This window comes from Spinacia oleracea, chromosome 6, assembly GCF_020520425.1.
Source record: "Spinacia oleracea cultivar Varoflay chromosome 6, BTI_SOV_V1, whole genome shotgun sequence".
Classification (NCBI taxonomy): Eukaryota; Viridiplantae; Streptophyta; class Magnoliopsida; order Caryophyllales; family Amaranthaceae; genus Spinacia; species Spinacia oleracea.
In genome coordinates, this window is record NC_079492.1 from 60676817 (window position 1) to 60703101 (window position 26285).

The following is a 26285-nucleotide window of genomic DNA, read 5'->3' on the forward strand; positions in this document are numbered from 1 at the left end:
GTTGTAAGACTTCTCCTTCTTTTGGCTTGGATAGGAGGGGTGGCGACATCATGTATTTTTTGAGGTTTTGCAAGGCTGCTTCGTGGTCGTCGGACCAGTTAAACCCTTTGTTTTTGCGCAAGACGTCGTAAAATAATCGACACTTGTCCGACGACCGTGATATAAAACGGTTTAGTGCCGCCACTCTTCCTGTCAAGCGCTGTACCTCTTTTATGTTCCTGGGGGATTGAATGTTGATGATCGCGCGCACTTGGTCGGGGCTGGCCTCGATTCCTCGTTGGGTGACGATGTAACCTAAGAATTTTCCTGCGGACACTCCGAAAGAACATTTAGTCGGGTTAAGTTTCATACCGTACTTTTTTAGTATGTCGAAGGATTGTCGTAAGTGTTCCACGTGATCGTCAGCCTTCCTCGATTTCACCAGCATGTCGTCAATGTATACTTCCATTGTGTCTCCGAGTTGGTCTTTAAACATCTTGTTGACTAATCTTTGGTATGTCGCACCTGCATTTTTAAGACCAAAAGGCATGACTTTATAACAATAAATTCCTCTATCCGTTACAAAAGACGTTTTTTCCTGGTCGTCTGGGTGCATAAGGATTTGGGTGTATCCTGAGTAGGCGTCCATGAATGTGAGTAGCTCGTGTCCGGCTGTGGCGTCGACCAGGGCGTCGATGTGCGGCAGAGGGAATGGGTCCTTGGGGCAAGCTTTGTTGATATTTGTGAAGTCGATGCAGACTCTCCATTTTCCGTTTTTTTTACTGACGACGACGACGTTTGCTAACCAGTCTGGATATTTGACCTCTCTGATCTTCCCTGAATCTATCAAGTTTTGGACTTCTTCGTCTATGATTTTATTCCTTTCGGGAGCGAACTTACGTCGTTTCTGTTTTACCGGTCTGAAGCTGGGGTCGACGTTGAGCTTGTGGGTGATCACGTCTGGGCTGATTCCTGTCATGTCCTCGTGCGACCAAGCGAAACAGTCTGAGTTTTCTCTTAGAAACGACACTATCTGACTTTTGATGTTGTCAGGCAGTGAGGCTCCGATCCTTACGACTTGGTCTGGCTTTGTCTGGTCTAGTACTATCTCGTCGATTTGTTGGTCGTCGGGGTCGTCTGATGTCGACCCTGGTTGTAATTGCTAGATGGGTGACTTGGATGGCTTCAGTGCTGTCTCATAACATTTCTTCGCATCTCTTTGCTGCCCTTTGATTTCCATGACCCCCCACTTGGTTGGAAACTTGATTGATTGGTGATATGTTGATGGCACTGCCTTCATTTTGTGGATCCATGGTCGTCCTAGGATGACGTTGTATGCTGATGGACAATCGACGACGTTGAACTTGGTCATCATGTTGACGCCTTCTGCGTATGTAGGCAGCGATATCTCTCCTACCGTCCGTAGTGCTTCTCCACTGAACCCTACCAGAACTGTTGATCTCCTTACAATGTTTTTCTCTTCTAATCCCATTTCTTGTAGTGCTTCCAAGAACAGTACGTTGGCTGAGCTTCCGTTGTCGACCAGTATCCTTTTGATCAATGCGTTCCCTATTGGGAGCGATATTACCAACCCGTCGTGGTGCTCCCGCTGTGTATCTACAGAATCTGAGTCGTCGAAAGTGATAGCCATTGCGGTCAGGGACCTGTGTAGTGCGACCTCGTCTTCGGTTTGTCCCTCTTCTACGGTCTCAGATTCTCCCCTGTTAATTTTTTTAGCTGCAGAAGAGGTTAGTCCACAAATATCTGAACCACCGGAAATAACATTTACCACTTTATTGAATGGTGGTGGGTCTGGTCGCTCGCTGCTTGTCGTTGGGCCGGGCAGGGTGGTTTGCTCTTTGGAAAATGTTTCTTTTCCCTTGTCGCTCAACAGTTCTTTTAGATGCCCCCGTTTCAGGAGGTATGCGACTTCCTTTTTGAGGGAGATGCACTCCTCGGTTGTGTGTCCGTTGTCGCGGTGGAAGTCGCACCATTTGCTCATGTCCTTCATGGAGTCCGGTCTGTCGTTCTTCCGGGGCCATCTGACTGTTCCACCTACATTTTGAAGGGCGTTCACCACACCTCCAATGTCGACGTTGAAGCCGTAGTCGGAGATGTTAGGGTGTTCGACCCGCTCGTTCCTGTAAACATTGTTAGTATCATAATACTGATTGACACTTTGTACCTGGTTTTGCCGAACATATGGTTAGTGTCGCCAATTGTTGTTCCTCGGGGTGTACGATCTTCTGTCGCTGCTGCCCCCTATCGATCGTTGAGATGCTGTTCGGATAACCTCGTCGTCTTCGATTCGCATCTAGGCGGTGGCCCTTGATCGCACCTCTTCGAAAGTTGCACAGGGGTATTTGGTTATTTCCCGGTATAGCTCCGAATTGGGGATGAGGCCTCTCTTCAACGCCTCAATAGCAGTCCTGACATCACAATTTTTTATACCAATTTTTTCACAATTAAAACGGTTAAAATAATCGCGTACCGACTCGGTTGGCCCTTGAACCAACCGATAGAGATCACTGGTTTGCTTTTCTAACTGGCGACTGCTGGCGAATTGTTGGTAGAAGGCGTTGATGAGATCGGACAAACAGGAGATGGATCTGGGGGGGACGTTCGTGAGCCATTCCAAAGCTGCTCCATCAAGGGTGCCGCCGAAAGATTTGCACATAACAGGTTCCACTAGGTCGTGCGGAATCCCGATCTGCCACATGCACTGCTTGTAGAAGTTGACGTGCCTATAGGGGTCGGATGTCCCGTCGTACAGGGTGGTCCAGATTGGGAGCCGGAGTGTGTGCGGAACTGTCACTCTAGCGATCGCTTCGCAGAACGGCGACGCTGCATACCCGTCGGTCGGCTCGGTCTCCACTGGTGTAGGTGCCCCGGGGAACCTGGTCATCAACTTCATCAGGCGGGAATAGTGCTTCGTCATGCGTGCATCCATCTTGTTCAGGCGTTGGGTCACCGGATCGGGAGCTTCTTTGTCTTCTTCCTCACGGGTCTCCTCCTCATCGTCGGTCACATCTTCAAAGTCATCGGGCATCTCGAACGTTAGCTTTTTTGGCTTCCCACCTTTGTGAAGGAAATAATGCCCTTGGTCCAAGTATGCATTCTATGTTAAGTCTAATAAATGCGGTTCAGTATTAATTAACAAGTTAATAATTCAGTGAGATCAAGTGAGCTGAATGCCTAGCTAGAGGCCGCTTCAGTTCAAGTGGAATTAATGATATTAATCCACAGCTTACTCTTGACTGAACCCGTAGGGTCACACAAATAGTACGTAAACGGATCAAGTATTTAAATAGCATTAAATACTCCATCTATGAATATTCGGAACCGACGGATCTTGGTTTCAGTGGGAGCTAAGATCGTCACAGGCAAGAAATGAATACTCCGGAAACGATGATATTGCCGGAAACGGAAATATGGATCGTATCGGAAATATGAATATTATCCAAGTCGTAGATGTTGCCGGAAACGGAAACATGGTACGTATCGGAAAATATTATTGGAAATGGAAATATTACCAGAATCGGAAATATTGCCGGAAACGGAAATATTGTCAGAATCGGAAATATTGCCGGAATCGGAAAATAATTCCGGAAACGGAAATATTAAATATTTGTTCGAAACGGAAATTAATTCCGGAATCGGAAATATTAAATATTGTTCGTATCGGAAATAGATTCCGGAAATGGAAATTTAATCGGAAGCGTATCGTACGAATTAGCATCGGACGAGGCCTGCCGGACGAAGGCCCAGCACGAAGCCAGGCCGTCGCCCAGCAAGCACGCACGTCACAAGCCCAGCGCGCGCCAAGGCCACGGATGCGTGGGCCTTGCTGCGTGGGCTGCAGCTCGCACGCATGGGCAGTCCTTGTGGCTGCCGTGTGTGTGTGAGTTTGTGCTCATGCGTGATTCCTGAATCTGCAAGAGTCAGTGTATGATTAAATGTCTATTCCTAATTGGATAAATTAATTAAATAGAATTCATGTAGGATTCTAATTCCAATTAATTCGCATCCTACTAGGATTACGATTCCTTTTCCATAACTCTATAAATAAAGGCCTAGGGGTCATAATTTATATACAAGTTTCAAAGTATTCAAAAGTGAGTTTTTTGAGAGAAAATCAAACACACATCTTGCTCAAAAGTGCCGAAATTTTCTAGTACCTTAAGGGCGATTCTAGTTGGTCAATCTTAAGGCGGATCCGGACGTGCTGTGGACTATCTACGGAGGGACGACACTTGGAGTCCTAAAAGACTTGTTCTTGTTCGGTTCGGGCGCAGCTAGGGAGGGCACGCAACAAAGAGTATGCATCTAATTATGCTATATGATTATGTGTAAATAATATGATTCCTGGGTTAATGGTTGTTTCCGCATGATTTATGTAAATGTCATATGAATCATAACCTAACAGTGGTATCACGAGCCCCTTATTATTTTCATAATCTAAATTGCATGAACATGGTTAAATATTACAAATTTGCAAGAATTAAAAGGGGTGATTAATTTTCGTAATTGTTAATTAATTGCAAATTGCGTTTATTTAATTATATGTACGCAGTTTTTCGGCAGTTTCTTCGTTACTCATCCGAATTGAGTGATTTTTGTGTCAATTCCGCATGTAAAAGGCATTCTAAAATTTTGACAAAAATAGTATTTTTCTGCCGAACCCAGAATTCTCAAATTCGAAGCCTAACTATGACTTTTCGAAGGTTTTAGTTTTTCGAATGCAAAATTTCGTAAATTTAAGATGTTAAATTAAATATTTGCTATTCCTGTTGATAAATCTTGAATTTTTGATTGACCTACTGCATATGTTTAACAAGTTTGAATGCCTAGTCTTGTTAATTATGCAATCTAATTTGTAATTATGATTAATTTGTTGAAAATTAGAATAATTTAGAATTAATTTGATTTTCATAATTAATTGTAATTTAATTAGAAACATATGATTAAAAACCACCATAAAAATTGTAAATTTACGATAAATTTTAAATTTTTATGACCTAGACTTGAATCCATATCAATCGGAAATCAATTGGATAATAAATTTTCGATTTTTCGCCCTAAAATTATGAAATTAATAATATTTATTAATTTGTCATTAATTTTAAATATAAATTTTAAATTTTTATGCGATTCGTTCAAATAACTTGCACGCACGAAGCAATGGACGCTTCGTGTTACCCTTAAGGGGTGTTGTATAATGCGGGCATGCGACGACGAGCAAGGGAGCTCGTCGCCCGTGCGGCACGAATGCAATGAGCAAGGGCGTAGTGCACGAGCGCAAGGCAGCAGCCCTGCCTTGTGTCGTGTGCCACGAGCAATGAACGAATGGGCATGGGCGAAGGGCGAGCCAAGGCAGTCGCGTGTGGGCAGCAAGCGAGCTGCGCCACAACGCGCGCTGCCTCGCACAAGTGCGCGCAGCCTCGCGCGCAGCGAGCGCAAGCTCGCGTGCCACGAGCGCTGCGCACAGCATCACTCGCGCGCACAGCGCGCGATGTCGCCCGCCCAGCGAGCGATGTCGCGCACCAGCGAGCGATGGCTCGCGCGCGCGCGCAGCAAGCGATCTCGCGCCCCAGCGAGCGATGGCTCGCGCGCGCAGCGAGCGAGCTTGCGCGCCCAGCGAGCGATCTCGCGCGCCAGCGAGCGATGTCGCGCGCGCGCGCTGCGAGCGATAGCTCGCGTGCGATGGGCGCTATGCGGAGGCTTGCGTTGGGACAGCAGCAGCTATGCTACGAGCGCATGGGCTGCGCGCACATGGCCAGCAATGGCTGTGTGCGTGCGGCCCATGGGCATGCAACGCGTAGGGTGTTTGCGTTACGATTAGATCGTTTTGAATGTTTAATTTGAAAATTTCAGTTCACGAAATTTTAATTAATTTTAAAATTAATAATTTGAATTAATTTCTTGGATTTTAATTTTGAATATTATAATTATAATAAATGAAATTTATTCTAATTATTTTACTAAAATTAAAATCATGAATTAATTTAAATGCGACTGAAATTAAATTAAATTTTTGGATTCAATTATAAATTTATATGAGCTTTAAATTTTAATTAAATTTGTATGTTTCCGGTTAGACTAGAAATACAATTTTATGTTTAAAATTAGTAAAGCATATGAATTTATTGGTTTGAGTGGGAGCGCTTTTTAGTCATAAACTCTTGATTAGGTCTACAAATCCTTAAGGTTAAAACAACTCGATTAGAATTAATAAGGACTGAATAATTGGTAGATTATTGGTGCCCTTGATTAATTGCTGCAAATGTTTACGTGATGCATAATGTGTTTTACTAACCAGCTATGTGGGCCATTCATGATAATGAATGGGTGAATGGTATATATTGTATATGTACTGTTATGCAGGTTATGAAGTGACTAGTATGACCCAAATAGGATAGAAAATATGGTCTGCGTACCATTAATTTGAATGTAATTGGTCTAAAGCACCAAAGTTATTTTTCAATTCAAATATGGTCTGCGTACCATCAAATAGTTGTAATTAGTTATAGCTTATCCTATTTGAAGAAAATGGTGCCTCCCACGGAGATTTTCAAGACGGACTTTGAAGTCAAAGCTTCAAGATGAAGTCGGGCCATACTAGATCACAAATATCTTATGCATGTTTTAAGTTATTTATTGTTTTAAATATGTCTTAAAATGCATGAGATCAAAAGCTTGATTATGTTGCATGATTAAGGATTTTAGTTCACTTAAAATCTAACCAACATAGTAAGAGCCTTAAGTTCCAAACTTAAAAATTGAGTTAAAAGGTGCCATGCCAAAATATACACTTGCTTGGATATCCTTTACATCAATCTAGTAATAGTTTTCGCTCAGCGAGGTGTTACTTATTGGTCCTAAAGGGGCAAGGTACACAAATAATTGTGAGTACATGTTAGTTTTGGTGAAACTCAACGATATAAGTAAGGAGTCCTTTTATGTCGTGGCAAATTCGATAGGTTTACCTAATAAGTTCTTAGACGTACCTATCAACCAAGAATAGTTTCTAGACTATTAGCAAAAGGCTTTTGCTTACCTAAGATGTTCTAGGATTAAGTCGACAAACTGTGCTTAGTTCTTCAATGATTTTAGGATCTTGGAATCATTTTATTCACACCTGCCGGAACACATAACTTGAATAAAATGCTTAATAAACATTGAATTATGCATGTATGCTAGAATTTAAGTTTATTAAGAGAAACTGTGAATGGTTATTTATTTGTTTATTCTTTTCAATTGTAGTTTTAATATGGCAAACAACAATCAAAACATCATCATGGGTTCTGAGCTTATGGTCAAGCTGAACCTGACAAATTTTCTTGAATGGGAAGCTAAGCTAGTTGAAATAGTCAAACTCAATGGACTTGAGTATGTACTATCACATCCCATGCCAAGCTACTATGCCAGAGACATGACCCCTGAGAGATTTTACGCCTGGGATGCGGATCTCAAAAAGGTTATGAGTCTCATGCTGAACAATATCCCTGATGATTGGGCTAGAAGGTTTGTAGCCTATGAACCTTTTACGCTCATCAAGAATCTGAGGGATATCTGTCGTGGAAGTACGGAGGACAGGGACCTGAACGTCCATGAGTTGATTGAATCAATGTCTGGGCTAAAGGTTAGTTCTCCCAACAGGTGTTATAGGATGGAGGTCCAAGAAACACATGTTCAGCTCCTTCGCACTAAACAGAGGGTAGGCGTCCCACTGAGGTTCCATGTGGATCTTATGTGTTCATATTTTGATCGCCTAAGTCTACTAGGAACACCAATAAGCGAAAGGATGGCAGTCTCTGTCTTGCTCAATTCACTACACAGTGGGTTTGGTCGCTTCAAGCAACAATACCTAAGTGAACCAAGAGAAGAAACAGTTGCAGAATTTATTCACCTTGTCAGAAAGGCTGAAATAGTACTGGACTGTGAAGCCAAAGATTTACTCAAGGCTAGAAAGAGACCATTCAAGAAAGGTGGAAAGTCCAAGGGCAATGCTAAATCAAAGCAGGACAAGTCCACATCAAGCTGTCTTTATTGTGATGGAATAGGCCATTACAAAAGAGAATGTCCAAAGCTAAAGGAAGATCAGAAGAACGGAACAGTCGTTCCATCTTCAGGTATTTTCGTTATAGACTGTATACTTGCTAATTCAACTTCTTGGGTATTAGATACAGGTTGTGGCTCACACTTATGTTCCAATCCACAGGGACTAAGAAGAAGTAGAAAGTTAAGCAAGGGAGAAGTCGACCTACGAGTGGGAAATGGAGCACGGATTGCTGCATTAGCTGTAGGAACTTACTATTTGTCGTTGCCCTCCGGGCTAGTTTTGGAACTGGAAGAATGTTTCCACGTTCCAAGTCTTACTAAAAACATCATTTCAGTTTCTTGCTTAGATGCTAAGGGATTTTCCTTTATAATAAAAGACAATAGTTGTTCGTTTTATTTTAAAGAGATGTTTTATGGATCTGCTAGATTAGTCAATGGACTTTATTTATTAGATCACGACAAACAAGTATATAACATAAATACCAAAAAGGCCAAAAAGGATGATTCAGATCTCACCTATCTGTGGCATTGTCGATTAGGCCATATAAACTTGAAACGCTTAGAAAGACTTCAAAGGGAAGGAATTCTAGAACCATTTGACTTAGAGGATTATGGTAAATGCGAATCATGTTTACTTGGCAAAATGACAAAGCAACCTTTCTCTAAAGTTGGAGAAAGAGCAAATGAACTATTGGGTTTAATCCATACAGATGTATGTGGACCAATGAGTACAAATGCTAGAGGTGGTTTCAGCTACTTTATCACTTTCACTGATGACTTCAGTAGGTATGGTTATGTCTACCTAATGAAGCATAAGTCTGAATCCTTTGACAAATTCAAGGAATTTCAGAGTGAAGTAGAGAATCAATTAGGCAAGAAGATTAAGGCACTGCGGTCTGATAGAGGCGGTGAATATCTGAGCTATGAATTTGATGACCATCTGAAAGAATGTGGAATTCTATCAGAATTGACTCCTCCTGGAACACCACAATGGAACGGTGTGTCAGAACGGAGGAACAGAACCTTGCTAGACATGGTCAGGTCAATGATGGGTCAGGCCGAACTTCCATTAGAATTTTGGGGACATGCACTAAATACAGCTGCACTCACTATAAATAGAGCTCCGTCTAAAGCTGTCGAAAAGACTCCATACGAATTATGGTTTGGAAAACCTCCAAATGTGTCTTTTCTTAAGATTTGGGGATGTGAAGTATACGTCAAACGATTAATTTCAGACAAACTTCATCCAAAATCTGACAAATGTATCCTTGTGGGCTATCCAAAGGAAACAAAGGGGTATTACTTCTACAATACATCTGAGAACAAAGTGTTTGTTGCTCGAGATGGTGTCTTTTTGGAGAAGGATCACATTTCCAAAATGACAAGTGGGAGAAAAGTAGACCTCGAAGAAATTCGAGTCGAACAACAAACTCTAGAGAATGCTCAAGATGACATTCAGGATGAAACTCAGAGATCTTTAGAAGAATCTGGTGAGAATCATGGTCAATCTAGAAATGTTACCCCGCGTAGATCGCAAAGATATAGATCTCAACCGGAAAGGTACTTAGGTATTTTGACGAACGAGAGCTATGACGTTCTATTACTTGAAAGTGATGAACCTGCGACTTACAAGCAAGCTATGACGAGCCCTAGCTCCAAGCAGTGGCAAGAAGCCATGCAATCTGAATTAGACTCCATGTCTGAAAACCAAGTATGGGATTTGGTCGATTTGCCAGATGGCTACCAAGCCATTGGAAGCAAATGGGTTTTCAAACTGAAAAAGGACAAGGATGGGAAACTTGAAGTTTTCAAAGCTAGATTGGTTGCAAAAGGTTACAGGCAAGTCCACGGTGTGGATTACGATGAAACCTTTTCACCAGTTGCAATGCTAAAGTCTATTCGAATAATGTTAGCAATCGCTGCATATTACGATTACGAAATATGGCAGATGGATGTCAAAACTGCTTTCTTAAACGGCGTTTTAACAGAAACTGTGTTTATGACACAGCCTGAAGGTTTTGAGGATCCAAAGAATGCTAAAAAGGTATGCAAGCTAAAGAAATCAATCTACGGATTGAAGCAGGCATCCAGGAGCTGGAATATACGTTTTGATGAAGCAGTCAGTGACTTTGGTTTCATCAAGAACGCGGACGAATCTTGTGTATACAAGAAGGTCAGTGGGAGCAAAATTGCTTTCCTAGTATTATATGTCGACGACATATTGCTTATCGGAAATGACATTCCTATGTTGAACTCTGTCAAGATTTGGCTTGGGAAATGTTTTTCGATGAAGGATCTAGGAGAAGCACAGTACATATTGGGCATCAAGATTTACAGAGATAGATCTAAAAAGATGATTGGACTTAGTCAAAGCACTTATATCAATAAGGTGCTTGATAGGTTCAAGATGGCGGACTCCAAGCGAGGCTACCTACCCATGTCTCATGGAATGACTCTAAGCAAGACTCAGTGCCCAAAAACACTTGATGAGCGTAGACGAATGAATGGGATTCCATATGCATCATTGATTGGTTCAATAATGTATGCTATGATATGTACACGCCCGGATGTTGCGTACGCACTCAGTGCTACGAGCAGATACCAGTCAGACCTAGGAGAGGCGCATTGGACTGCTGCCAAGAATATTCTGAAGTACCTGAAAAGGCACAAAGATGACTTCCTGGTCTATGGTGGAGATGATGAATTAATTGTTAAAGGCTATACGGACGCAAGTTTCCAAACCGACAAAGATGATTTCAGATCACAGTCTGGGTTTGTCTTCTGCCTCAACGGAGGAGCAGTAAGCTGGAAAAGTGCTAAGCAAAGCACCATTGCGGATTCTACAACTGAAGCGGAGTACATTGCTGCACATGAAGCAGCAAAGGAAGCTATATGGCTAAGGAAGTTCATAGGAGAACTTGGTGTAGTCCCCTCCATTAAAGGACCAATAGCCCTGTATTGTGATAATAACGGAGCTATTGCACAGGCAAAAGAGCCTAGACACCACCAGAGAGTCAAGCATGTACTTCGTAGATTTCACCTTCTACGAGAGTTCGTTGAAAGAAAAGAAGTCGAGATAAGCAAAATTGGAACTGATGACAACATATCAGATCCATTAACTAAACCTCTGCCGCAAGCGAAGCACAACTCGCACACTGCAGCTTTGGGAATCAAGCATATTGGAGAATGGCTTTGATGTCTCTGTTTAATGTTTTAAAGTTTTAGAGTTTAAATCTTTGTAAAACATTATTGGTTAATCATTCACAATAAATGAAAGGAATTCGTTTTTCCATTTAATTCGTGGTTTATTAAATGATGAGTCCCTTCAACTTGACGATATATTCAAGATAGACTGTCAGGACCAGTCCTGTGACTAAGAAATGTCTATCAAGTGAACTTGAATGTCAAAGGTTGAAAATGGTCCCTAATCGGAGTTTTCTATAAAATTGGACGCATAGAAAACGTTAGACGATTAGAATGCAAGATGACTAGTAGTTCTGTTTCTTGAACTATGTGGACATGGCAATGTCATAATCATTTGCATAGATACTTACTTTGGGAAGACTAGTATCGGACAAGACCTATGAAACTTTACTGTAAGAGATGAAAGTCTGTCATAAGTAAATTTCATTAAATTATTAGACACTAAATCCTCAATACCTGAGTGATTTGAGATTACTTGTTTGAGAACTGGTTGCTTTGACGTTGACCAACCGTCGCACCGTAAAAGGAGGCTATAAAGGCAACGCTCAGGTAATCACCTATCAAACGAAGTCTAATCTCAAGATCGCAAGATTGGGATTGTCCTCCCATAAATCGGGATGAGATGCTTAAAAGTTGTACAAGGCCACTCGGAGAGCTAGAAACTGTGAAATGCATGGCCGTGCTCGGATGAATCATAGGCTATGATTATCTGTTTATTTGATCAGTTGAACTCTGAAACCGAGAAACACCTCTGGACATAATAAGGATGACAACTCTTACCTTATGTTCAAGAGCAAGCATCGAGCGACAAAGGAATTAGGAAATGCACACTTGTCCCTAAGGACAAGTGGGAGACTGAAGGAAATAATGCCCTTGGTCCAAGTATGCATTCTATGTTAAGTCTAATAAATGCGGTTCAGTATTAATTAACAAGTTAATAATTCAGTGAGATCAAGTGAGCTGAATGCCTAGCTAGAGGCCGCTTCAGTTCAAGTGGAATTAATGATATTAATCCACAGCTTACTCTTGACTGAACCCGTAGGGTCACACAAATAGTACGTAAACGGATCAAGTATTTAAATAGCATTAAATACTCCATCTATGAATATTCGGAACCGACGGATCTTGGTTTCAGTGGGAGCTAAGATCGTCACAGGCAAGAAATGAATACTCCGGAAACGATGATATTGCCGGAAACGGAAATATGGATCGTATCGGAAATATGAATATTATCCAAGTCGTAGATGTTGCCGGAAACGGAAACATGGTACGTATCGGAAAATATTATTGGAAATGGAAATATTACCAGAATCGGAAATATTGCCGGAAACGGAAATATTGTCAGAATCGGAAATATTGCCGGAATCGGAAAATAATTCCGGAAACGGAAATATTAAATATTTGTTCGAAACGGAAATTAATTCCGGAATCGGAAATATTAAATATTGTTCGTATCGGAAATAGATTCCGGAAATGGAAATTTAATCGGAAGCGTATCGTACGAATTAGCATCGGACGAGGCCTGCCGGACGAAGGCCCAGCACGAAGCCAGGCCGTCGCCCAGCAAGCACGCACGTCACAAGCCCAGCGCGCGCCAAGGCCACGGATGCGTGGGCCTTGCTGCGTGGGCTGCAGCTCGCACGCATGGGCAGTCCTTGTGGCTGCCGTGTGTGTGTGAGTTTGTGCTCATGCGTGATTCCTGAATCTGCAAGAGTCAGTGTATGATTAAATGTCTATTCCTAATTGGATAAATTAATTAAATAGAATTCATGTAGGATTCTAATTCCAATTAATTCGCATCCTACTAGGATTACGATTCCTTTTCCATAACTCTATAAATAAAGGCCTAGGGGTCATAATTTATATACAAGTTTCAAAGTATTCAAAAGTGAGTTTTTTGAGAGAAAATCAAACACACATCTTGCTCAAAAGTGCCGAAATTTTCTAGTACCTTAAGGGCGATTCTAGTTGGTCAATCTTAAGGCGGATCCGGACGTGCTGTGGACTATCTACGGAGGGACGACACTTGGAGTCCTAAAAGACTTGTTCTTGTTCGGTTCGGGCGCAGCTAGGGAGGGCACGCAACAAAGAGTATGCATCTAATTATGCTATATGATTATGTGTAAATAATATGATTCCTGGGTTAATGGTTGTTTCCGCATGATTTATGTAAATGTCATATGTATCATAACCTAACACTTTGTAGCGGGACTGGTGCTTGTTGCTCTTCACAGATTCGAGCTCTTTCTGGAGGGTTTCATTGGATGCCCTCTCTTGGGCTAGCTCGGCTTGGGCTTTCTCGTAAGCCGCTTTCATCTCTGCGATCGTCATCTCTCCAGTAGCCATGGTGAAAGGGGTGCTTTTGTGTAAAACCTAGTTAATGTCCCCACAGACGGCGCCAAACTGTTTATGCCAAAATTCGTATGGAGGCGACTTTCGGCTAGGATCGGCACTAACTAAGCAAAGAATTAATAACACAAATAAAGGAGACACGACACAGAGAAGTGTTGACGCGGAAAACCCAGGAATAAGGTAAAAAACCGCGGATAGCTATGAGGCTATCAATCCACTAAGTATTCTATATGATTGTTTATGCTCTTCTTTTCTGAGAATTGATATTGAAAATCTAAAGTACAATAATGAACGCTAAAGACAGTTGATAGCTTAAGAGTTTGAGTGCTTGAGTGAACGTGTCCCTTCATCATGCCGTTCTTTATGCTTTTATATGCCAAATGCTAACGGTTCTATTGGTTGGGAAGATCCCTGGAAGATAGGGATTCCTCCTTGGCCGTTGCTCACGTCTTCAACAAACTCCCTAGTCTTCGGTCAAAGCTTGGACCTTTTCCCATCTTATGACGGCGTGGCCCATGTTGGGCTTCTGGGCTTGGAACTTGACCTATCTTCTCTTGTCGCCAGAGCCCTGTCGCTGGTCTTACGTCGCCCAGGCTTTGTCGTCTGTCGCCTCACTTGACAGGCTCACTTGACACGACGCCACCTGCGACATGATGATACCTGGATGGCACGACAATATCAGACGTCAAAGCAGTTATGTGGTTAGTCCAATAAAGTGGGATAACAGAGAACATAACCACAAAAGAATCACATTATTGAGCGGGATGATATTTTAGGGTAGATGATTCAAAAGACTCTGTCAATTCATCGATTATTCACGGGTACTTCGGAATAAATTTCGGAAGTGGAGGAGTGCCTTAAAAGAAATTACTATAAGTTTTAAGTTACTAGGCAAACAAACAGTCCCCTCGTAAAATAATTTTATTTTTTAAAATTTGGATGGTTTAGATTTGGTTTAAACATTTAACGGTTCAGATTTTATGTGATTAGTTAGTCGTCATTAGTCGACGACCTTTACAGAAGCGTCCAATATTCATTAAGTATTCTAATTCCAGTGGGAGCTAAAATCATCACAAGGCAAAGAAAGGGTATTACTGAAAATAAAAATATTACCGGAAACGGAAATATGGTTCATGACGGAAATATAAATATTTTCCAAGTCGAAAATATTGCCGGAAACGGAAATATGGTTCGTATCGGAAAATATTATCGGAAATATTGCTGGAAACGGAAATATTACCGGAATCATAAATGTTGTCAAAAACGGAAAATATTATCGGAAACGGAAATATTAACGGAACCGTAAATATTGTTCGAATCGGAAATAAATTCCGGAATTGGAAAACGAATCGGGAACACGACGAGCGATAGGTCGTCAAGCGAGTCAACCCATCGCTCGATGATCAAGGCCCGCGAGCCAGCTCCAGGCACAAAGACCAACGCCAGCACCGAACACGAAGCCCAGCGCCAGCGCTAGACCCAGCGCGTAGCAAAGGCAGCGAGGCTGGCAATGGGCCAACGACAAGCAGCGATGGGCTAAGCCCAAGCGTGGCCTACAACGCGCTTGCAAGGGAACGTGGGCGGCAGGCATGGCTTGCGTGTCAAGGCCTATTGCCCACACGCTTTACTTAGGCGCCGAGTTACTTGGGCCGTAAGTAAGTTGTTTTCCTAATCCTACAACAATTAGACTTCTAGGTATTTAATTATTCCTAGAATTCTAATAGAAATAGGTAACTAGAATCCTAATAGGTTTAGTTATTTGATTCCTAGTAGGATTACATTTCTCTATTTCCCACCCTATAAATATGTGGTTCATGATCACAATTTATTCATCACATACAATACATTAAATTCAAGGGAGAGTTTAATATTTTCCTATTACATTTGTGAGTTTCCCGGGTGCACAAAAACCTTAGAGAATATTCTAGTCGGTTTAATCTAAGGCGGATCCGGACATGCTGTGGATTTGCTACGGAGGGAAAACACTTGGAGTCCTTTACTAGTTCTTGTTCGGTTCGGGAGCAGTTAGGGAAGGCACGCATCACATAGTCTATATACTAAATTATGGTGATTGCCTATGTGACAATTAATTTAGATTTCTGGCTTTTATGGTTTTTCCGCATGAATTATATTGTTCATAACCTAACAATGGTATCACGAGCCTCTAATTAATTCCATAATCAATTATAGTTAACATGGATTAAATTTTATAAATTTGCAATGAATTTAAGGGGTGATTAATTTCGTGATTGTAATTAATTGCACATTCGTGCGATTATTTAATTATATGTTTGCAGGACTTTCGGCAGTTTTGTCATTATTGGTCGAAATCTTATGTTTTTATAGTGAATTTCGCATGTAAACGACGTTTTAAAATTTTGACAAAAAACAAAGATTTGTGGCCGAACCCAAAAATCCCAAATTCGAAGTCTACCTATGACGTTTCGGAAGTTTTAGTTTTTCGAATGCAAAATTTGTAATTTTTATGATGTTAAATTAAATATTTGAGAATCTTGTATGTAAATCTTGAATTTATAATTGACCTACTGTATATGTTTAACAATTTTAAGGTCTAAATTTGTTAATTATACAACCTAATTTGTGATTATAATTAATTGGAAAATTTGGTAATATTAATCCAACCTTTGGCCGATTTTCTTTTATTAATCTCACCTACGACATATTTTTTAATAATTCCACCTTTACTACCCGACGACTTTTATTGGGCCTAAGTGGCCGGTAATCGGTGAAAAAGTCAACGAGATGGTGATGAATTGATGATGATGACTGAATATATCGAGAGAGAGTACTGCCATGTAGAGAAATAATGTCGCTTACAACAGTTTTATGACCTGTTGGGCCCAATAAAAGTTGTTAGGTAATAAAGGTGGGATTATTAAAAAATATGTCGTAGGTGGGCTTAATAAAAGAAAATCGGTCAAAGGTTGGATTAATATTACCAAATTTTCCTAATTAATTTGTTGAATTTCAAATAATTTAGATTTTGTTTTGATTTTCATAATTATTTGATAATTTAATTGGATCATGTGATTAAAACCATCATAAAAATTGGGAAATATGGAATTACAATCCTACTAGGAATCGAATAACTAAAGCTTTTAGGCTTTTAGTTAAACGCAAACTCTTTAGAATTCTAGAAATAAATAAACTCTAATTATACTAGAATATAACTCCAACAATTGTAGGATTAGGGAAACAAGGCTTGAGTACCAAGCTACTTTTCGCGCAAGTAGACTTGGCGCCTAAGCTTGCTTGGCGCACAAGCCATGCGCGCGGACTAGGCCAGCGTTGTGGCACGCGTGGCTTGAGGCCCATGATGTTGCTTCTGGCTTGCCGCCCCAGTCGTAGCACACGGCCCATCGCTGGGCGCTGCATGGCGCGCACAAGAATGGTGGGCGCTGGGCATTGCGCTTGCGCTGGGCCTTGCGTCTCGCGGGCTTTCTCGTCGAGCAGTCGCTCGTCGTGCTTCCAATTCGTTTTCCGATTCCATAATTTATTTCCGATTTGAACAATATTTCCGATTCAGACAATATTTCCGATTCCGGTAATATTTCTATTTCCGTCAATATTTCCGATTTCGGCAATATTTCTATTTCCGGTAATATTTTCCGATACAACCCATATTTCCATTTCCGGCAATATATTTGTCATGGATAATATTTATATTTCCGTTATGAACCATATTTCCTTTTCCGGGAAATATTTTTTCTTTGCCTTTTGATGATTTTAGCTCCCACTGGAACCAAGATCCATCATTTCTGAATGACCATACATAGAGTACTTAATGAATATTATATTCACTTAAATACTTGATCCGTTTACGCACTATTTGTGTGACCCTACGGGTTCAGTCAAGAGTAGGTTGTGGATTAATATTATTAATTCCACTTGAACTGAAGCAACCTCTAGCCAGGAAATCATATCACTTGATCTCACTGAATTATTAACTTGTTTAATTAATTTTGAATCGCATTTATTAGACTTAACATTAAATGCATTAAATGCAAACTTGGACCAAGGGCATTATTTCCTTCAATCTCCCGCTTGTCCTTAGGGACAAGTGTGCATTTCCTAATTCTTTTGTCGCTTGATGCCTGCTCATGAACATAAGGTAAGAGTAGTCATCCTTATTATGTCCAGAGGTATTTCTCGGTGACAGAGTTCAACTGATCAAATAATCATAGCCTATGATTCATCTGAGCACGGCCATACATTTTACAGTTTCTAGTTCTCCGAGTGGCCTTGTACAACTTTCGGCATCTCATCCCGATTTATGGGAGGACAATCCCAATCTTGTGATCTTGAGGTTAGACTTTGTTTTATAGGAGATTACCTGATCGTTGCCGTTATAGTCCCCTTTTACGGTGTGACGGTTGACAATGTCAAAGTAACCAGTTCTCAAACAATTAATCTCAAATCACTCAAGTATTGAGGATTAGTGTCTAATAAGATAATGAAATTTACTTATGACATGATCTCTTACAGTAAAGTTTTATAGGTCTATCCGATACTAATCTTATCAAGTAAGTATCTATGCAAATGATTGTGACATTGACATGTCCACATAGTTCAAGAAACATAACTACTAGTCATCTTGCATTCTAGACGTCTAGCGCTTTATATGTGTCCACCTTTATAGAAAACTTCCGACTAGGGACCATTTTCAACTATTGACATTCAAGTTCACTTGATAGACATTTCTTAGTCACAGGACTGGTCCTGACAATCTATCTTGAATATATTATCAAATTGAAATGACTCATCATTTAATACTAAACCAAGATTAAATGGAATATGAAAATACATTTCATATATGATAAATGTTCAACCTGAATGTTTTACAACCATGGGCCTCTAACCCATTTTTAAAACAATTAATGGAATTCAAACTATGTTAGGTTCCCTACGCCTCACCTAGCGCATCACCCTGAGCCTCACTCTGCGCCTCGCCCAGCGCCATAGATGATGTATGTAGCGCCTCCTGCGCCTCGCCCTGTGCCTCATCTCCCGTCACACGCTGCTGCACACACTCACTCTCCTGCACTCCCTCATCACTCTGCCTATGACCCAACTCACGCCCCCACACCCTGACTCAAAGACCCAAACACACACTCATCATTCACATTCAAAATCCAATTATTAACCTCATCCATACCTCCACATAAATGTTTAACTCCCCCATTATGGGTATTCCCCATCAACGACTCATTTAATGCTTCCGTATACGAGAACAACTTTTCATGAAATTTCACATCACGGGAAACAAAAAATTCACGCGTCTCTAGATCATACAATTGCCACCCCTTCTACTTCTCGACTCAAACTTGTCACCCTTACTACGTTGATTATATGCGTAACAAAAACAACCAAATACACGAATAGGAACATACGAAGGAGGTTTGTCGAACAACATTTCATAAGGAGTCTTATTTCCAAGAAGTGACATAGGAGTACGATTTATCAAATAACAAGCAGCCAGGACACGTTCCCCCATAATTTTTTAAGCAAATTCCCTTGAAAACCCAATAATCTCCCAACATTCAAAATATGTTGATGTTTACGCTCAACCCTCCCGTTTTGTTGAGGAGTACCAACACACGAAGATTCAAACAACATGCCATGCTTAAAAAAATATCCTTGCAAACAATTATTCTCCGTACCATTATCACTCCGGACTACTTTAATAACTTGATTAAATTGATGTTTAATCATAGCAATAAAATTAAGAAACATCAACTGATCAACCTTTGTTTTATTGCTACGTAAATAAATCCAAACACCTCTTGAAAAATCGTCAATAATCGTTAAAAATATTTCGCTCCACAAGACGATGGTGTCTTGTAGGGACCCCACAAATCAATATGAATTAGTTCAAACATTCTACTAACATGTGTTTAGCTAATCAGAAAAATCCCTCTACATTGCTTTGCATGCGGACGTACATCACAAATGTTATTATTCTACCTAGTTGTATAACTCACAGGAGGGAGCAACTGCAATATTTTCTCTGACGGATGTCCCATACGCTGATGCCACAAATCAACCACACAATCTACGGCAAGCACCCATATACTCTCGGAACCCCACGGAAAAAATATAGTCCTTCCCGTCGGTCACCCATGCCAATCACCGTCCTCGTCAAGTGGTCCTGGAAAACACATATTTTGTAATTGAATTGAGCTGAACAATTTAATTCATCACTTAATTGAGTTACAAAAATTAAATCGCAGTTTCATCTGAGCAGAAATAAAACATTATCAAGCACTAATCCACCCTCCAATATAATAGAACCATGTTGATTTGAATTGGCTGATTGACCATCCGGTAACACAACCGCACAATTTCCGGACGTCCTGATATTTCTCAAACTTGAAAAGTTTCCCGTCACATGATTAGACGCTCTTGTATCAATAATCCACCGTAAGTCAATGTTACCTTTCAATTTTGGTTGAGGTTTATTCAGAATGTCAAGTATCTGTTGCACTTGATTTTCATACATGCCCTCATGCCCTTGCGTAATGGTTGTTCTAGCATTATGGGACGAACCACTGCTACTGGCTATGCTCACAGCATTGGCACGGTTTGTAGCTTCTGCCCCATTATGGGTACGCCCTCCTCTTGCCTCCTCTCCCACCATTCGTGCTCTTTCCTCCTCTGCCTGGGCCTCTGCCACCCCATTTTTTTCATCCCACCGATCAAGAAATCCTATCAACTGGTAACATGTCTCCTCATTATGTCCCTCACAGTTTCAATGTTGGAAAAACTTATCACCCGCCTCTACGTACTACGTACCAGATTCAGCCTCCACCTTGAATGCCATGACATACTCCTTGCCTTTACCTCCCTTCACACACATGCTCTCTGTATTGATGACTGCTTGGTAGGCCTCGTCTGCGGACGGCAAGGGAAACTGCGTCAATAGTTGACCAAGGATGGCTTCATAGTGATTCTCCAAGCCAATCTAGAATAATGCATATGCTCTTCATCCCTTATCTCTCCCACCTGACGTGCAATATTTCAAGAGCACTCCGTACATGTACACTGAGGGACCTTAGCGTACTGCACATATGCCTTACATACATCCGAAAGACGACCAAAGAAGTCAGTTACATACTCATTCACCGCATGCTTATAGTCACTCAGCGTCATTTTTAGATGGCATACTCCTGTGCCACTTACCACGCGATGTCGCTTCCTTAGATGATCCCATAACTCACTCGCAATATCAAAATCCTCTATCGTAGATCGCCAATTCTCATCTATCGTATTGGTAATCCATGACACCAACATGGAGCTCATAGCAATCCAATGCTTCATCTTGGTTGCATCTTTCGTAGGTTGCGTAATTGAACCATCGAGAAAACCAAACTTGAATTTCGAGATCATACTACGACGTACGGCCTTAGCTCATTCATCGTAATTAGCGGTGCCGCGACATCTAACCGGTGTAATCACCACCTCCCGGGTTTGTCACTTGAACCAAGATAGTAATCAAGATCAACCTCCACCTTGGACACTGTTGGAAATTCTTGTTGGGAAATGCAAAAGAAAAGAGTGTAAATATGTGAATAGTGTTTATTGTCCCACATTGAAAGAATTCCTCATTTCTTCCTATATATTTGGTCGTGAGTATAACTCTTGTTTGAGAAAGCATGAGAGTGGGATAGGTGGACACATAACACACAATTGCGCGCGCCGACCGTCTGGGTTGGGCTCGGGCCTTGCGGTGCGCGGGTTGGTTTTTGTGGGCCTTACTCATTCTTTTTGGTCAAGCTTTTTGTTTAGTTGAAACCTTGTTACGGGAATCTGTAATTGATTACGTAACCATTGGTTTAATTAGACTTAATAGCGGACGTTACATCTTCATTATGTTTATGCCCGTTTTTTATTGTTGTCATTCCCGGAGATTGACTATTTAATCAATCTCCTCCTCATACGTTCAAGACACAATATTATACACAGTTCCAGAAAAATATAAAACACATTATTTCTCTCTCAAATTGCTCTCGGTTTTGGGCAAATGTTCTGACTCCATTCGGGTTTGTGAGTGCACACAAATTTAGAACTGTGTTAATCTTGGAGGGCGACCGCTTTTGATCTACTGCGCACTAGGAGGTAGTGCGGAATCGTCTTTTAGGACAGTGGTATCCACGGCGCAGCAATTGTTCATTATATGTTCATCCGATTGTCCGCATATTCCAGATAAGTGTTAAGTATCTTGTTGTTGCAATATCAATTTGTTATTTAATTTATTCGCAACAATCTAAAAGACGAATATGAATGTTGTTTTTTTGTTTTGATGGTGTTGTTGTAGATAAATGTTGATTTCTCTAATTGGTCGGACTTGTAAGACAATTTGGAAATATAGGAAATCGGGAAGGATGAAAGTGTTGCTTGGCCTTGAAATTAGATTGCTATTATCAATGGGAGTTTTTCGTATTTCTACTAATATAAACTTTACCGCATAATTTATTGGTAGTTTTTTGTGAAAGAATATGGTAATTAAAACCAAATAAGTTTGGTGCTTCGGATTAAACTCGGCCTGAAGTACTGTAGTACATTTTTTTGTTCAAATCTGCTCCTTGTATATGTTTTAAATAATGTTGTTGTGCTTTTGATACGAAGGGAGTAAAATCTGGTCATTGTAATGGTACTTTATCATAGGTTGAAACAGGCATTTGCGACTCAAATTGTTAATAATTAATTTTGCAAGATTGTGGGGGGGGGGGGGGGGGTTATTGAGATTTCCACAATTGGGGTGTTTTGTAACGGTTGTTGCATCCCAGTATTAGCAAGTAAACCCTTGTCTCCATCACTGCCGAGGGCTCCCGTATTTCTAATAGAATATGAGATCATCTTAGAAAGGAGCTCGCAACGAAAATCACCTACGGAACATTGGATTTACTTTGTGATAATAAAGACCATTAGATCGGTGATAATACAGGTAATATAGCTCGCAATGGTGTTGTGTGCACACTTATTTATTTATTTATTTTAATAGTTGCGGTAATTGCGTAGTTTGGTTTACCTGGTGTTCTTTAAATCCTATGTATTTGTTTGGGATGAATGTCTGAATATGTTAGCAGTTTATTAGGTTAGATCTGATATGGTTCATGACTAATAGTATTTTTGCTAAAGTGAGATAGTTGATGTTCAAGTAATCCTCTGTTTTGTTAAATCTTTAGATGTCTAAATCCTTGAGCATTTGCGTACGTTGACTGTGATTTTGTAAACAGGCTTTGATATTTTTTTGTGAAAAAGGATTAGGTCCTTGACCAGGTTGTATGATTTTTGGTAGAAAGGAAATTAGAATGGTGGTAGTATTGCTATAAGGTGCGGGTAGATTGGCTAGAATTACGCCTGCATTTTATTTTAAGCAATTTAGGTTTTTCAAATACTTGATTTTATGTATCGTACTCAAAGTGCAATATTGGATTTGTTTAGCGTCATTTCCCTTTGTGAGTTGCCACTTTGTTTGAGCAAGAATTATTCATGTATCGTTAATTGGATTAGGGCGAAAGCTAAAGTATAGTACGAAGTACATCATATTTCTTTGATGAGTTCACACTTGTCGTGTGATCTTTACATGCTTATGATTTGAAGATCGCCCTATTTATTCTATCAAACTTTAACCTCTATGTACATTTTTATTTATTTATTTAATCTCTCATACTCTCGTGTTAGGTATTTTATTTAATACTCTAGAGGGACATGTGGGGGTCGAAGTTAAAGTTTGAACGATAATGAGCGAGTAATTGGGGATCGCAGTTGCATTTGTCGCTAGTAAGATTGTGCAGGTTTATTAGACTCACAGTTGATACGACTACTTTTCTGCAATGCTAGCAATACTAATGAGGTTACTAATATATACTACTTAGAGAACATGTGCAGTGATGGTGGCATACCCATCAGGCACGGTAGTAAGGAAGTTATTGATTTCTTTATAATATAGTTGTCAAACTATTGTTATTCATATATGTTTTATTTGTGCCCCTCTTATGCATATCGTTTATTTTTGGTATATAGGTGTGCAATGTGGGTGTGAACTAGTGTTTGAGACTAACAAATACGTTATTTGCAAACTTGGTTATTGTGAGTATGTTTGTAAAGCTACGAAAGGACGTTACAAGCACCTAAGTACACAAGTGATATGAGAAGTTTTATTAAATACTACTCTTTTTCTTGACTTATAACGTTTGAAACTTATTACATGTGTGTACCCTAAACTATTAGCTTTGATTGTGTCAATATGAATTGTGGTAATCATATGTTTTTTGTTCTCACACGCTATAGTGATGTTAGTGAGACTAATATTTCTAATGTCTTAAGCCAAGATGAAGGTTCGAGGTCAATTATATGGTACTTGATGACTTGGTAAGGCAAACGAGTTGATATGCACATTTAATCTTATTCTCATTGCATGAAGAATGTTTGGTAATTTTTAATTACCTAATATATACTTGTTGTAGTTCTTGAATACTATATTATTGATAGTTTTGAGAAAGTACTCTCAAAATATTATGCTAATGAGTTTGTAAGTACAATGCGGTGATCACTTACTCTTGACTTGATGTTGCTTTGCAGTTGGGACGATCACACCATTACTGGTAAATATATTTTTCACTAGTTGGTAATGTAATGAAAAGATGCAAATCATAAATATGTTGCACTTTACACTATGAAGTTGATTTCATAGGATTGGATCTCAAGTGTCAAGAGAACAAGCTTTTTAAAATTGGTTAAGTCGTTGAAGTATTTAAGCAAGCTTCTAAATATCGAGATGGCAAGTTTAACAAGACTATGTTTGGTAATGGTTTTTATGTCATAAGCATGATTCTCTTGGATATGTGATCGTTTATGTTTATGTGGATGATATGATATTTTTTGACGCTAACTTGGATTGAGTAAATGAGATAAAAGAATTTCTACATTCAGATTTTTGAAATGAAACATGGATGAGGCAAATGTGATTTTGGGTGTAAATTATAATAACTCCAAATGCCATTTGTCTTAGTCTGTCTCACTAAGATGAAAAGTTGTTTAAAACGTTTTTCTCATTTAATGTCGATCAAGTTAGGACTATTTTTGGGTTCAAACATCCATATAAAGATAAATAATGGTGATCTAGTTTGTTAATATGAATATGTTAAGAATTTTGGTAGTGTTATATTTCATATGAACTACACTACGCTTGACATTGATTATTCTATGAGTGGATTGAGCAGGTACAATCATAGCCCAAGTAATTATTTTTGGGTTGCTATAAGGTGATTGTTTCGGTACCATGTGGGTACCATGGAATGGAGTTTGCACTACTTCAAATTTTCAGGAGTGTTGGAGGGATCATGTGATGCCTATTTGGTATCTGACAATTATAAAGTTCACTCCAATAGTTGTTATGTCTTCACCCTATGGGGTGGAGCTGTATCTTGGAAATCTTGCAAGCAATCTTGTACTAACTGCTATGACTAATAATGTAACACCCCGACCTCTAAATCACTTATTAAAGAATACTTAGCAGCGGAATTAACCTAATTCGGTCGGGACATTACTGCCGTAACTCCCTCTTGGGAATTACAAGGCAACCATCATATTAAATACTATTAAACTCCACAATTAGCATAATAATCCATTTTAATTCCTTAATAAAAGTACGTAACTTAATCAAGAATATTTACTTAAACTTGTACAACTTAACATTAACTTAGGTGAACTTTGTAATAGTGAAATCCTCGCCACTACTTGTTTCCGTGGTCCCCAGCAGTACCTAAAACGGAAAACAAAACGGTGAGCCGAAGTAACGAGTTACCCTAGCATCATAACATCATTTCAATTCATTTTATTTAATAAACAGGGAGAATAGAATATAGTAAAACATTTAATAAATCATCATTTCAGAAGCATCATCATTTCAGAAACATAATTTTAGAAACGTCATTTCAGAAACATCATTTCAGGAACATCATTTCAGGAACATTATTTCAGGAACACCATTTCATTAATCTTTTTCCTTTTAACAGTATTATTCAGGTCGTCAGGACTTTACAGGAAACATGGTAGGACGTCTCCTACGAACTGGGGAAACCAGTGCTTCATAACAGGGGGAGCCAGTGCTCCATAACAGGGGAAGCCAGTGCTTCTTATCAGGGGGAACCTTGGTTCCATATCAGGGGAAGCTAGTGCTTCTTATCAGGGGGAATCTTGGTTCCATATCAGGGGAAGCCAGTGCTTCTTATCAGGGGGAACCTTGGTTCCATATCAGGGGAAGCCAGTGCTTCTTATCAGGGGGAGCCTGGGCTCCATAACAGGGGAACTTGACCAGTTCTTACACTTTCAATTATCATGTTTACATTTCTTTTGCGGGAACATTAATCAGGAAGAATCTCATTCATTCAGGATATTTCAGTAAAACCATTAAATCTCGTTATTTCATAAAATCAATTCTTTCAGGAATAATAATTCATTAAATCAATACTTTGCATAAAAGCTGCATTATCATAAAACAATTCATTTAAATCATACTTGTAATCCCGCAAATCATAAAATATCATTATAAAATATCAATCATTCATAACATCATTCATAAATACATTTCGAATGGATTGCGGGTACTAGCAATAACCGTTACCTCAACCGTAGTTTTTTATACTTCATGTCTGATGGATCGT

The 26285-nt window shown here is 39.9% G+C and overlaps 1 protein-coding gene across 1 annotated transcript; it reads right to left on the minus strand.

The window, feature by feature from the left end:
• Window positions 1–1141: 1141 nt before the first annotated feature.
• Window positions 1142–3028, minus strand: LOC130463199 (uncharacterized). Its single transcript, XM_056832257.1, has 3 exons — window positions 2496–3028; window positions 2318–2408; window positions 1142–2164 (listed from the first exon to the last, which is right to left on the minus strand). The coding sequence occupies exons 1-3, from the start codon at window positions 3026–3028 to the stop codon at window positions 1142–1144; spliced, it is 1647 nt and encodes a 548-aa protein (XP_056688235.1).
• Window positions 3029–26285: the final 23257 nt, after the last annotated feature.

What these genes read in the sequence shown, in the direction of transcription:
- LOC130463199 (XM_056832257.1), bottom strand. Translation starts at nt 3,028, where the DNA reads ATGCCCGATGACTTTGAAGATGTGACCGACGATGAGGAGGAGACCCGT. An exon ending in CAAACCAGTGATCTCTATCG is followed by an intron (nt 2,409 to 2,495) that starts GTTGGTTCAAGG and finishes TTGTGATGTCAG; the next exon opens with GACTGCTATTGAGGCGTTGA. An exon ending in CCTGTGCAACTTTCGAAGAG is followed by an intron (nt 2,165 to 2,317) that starts GTGCGATCAAGG and finishes CGGCAAAACCAG; the next exon opens with GTACAAAGTGTCAATCAGTA.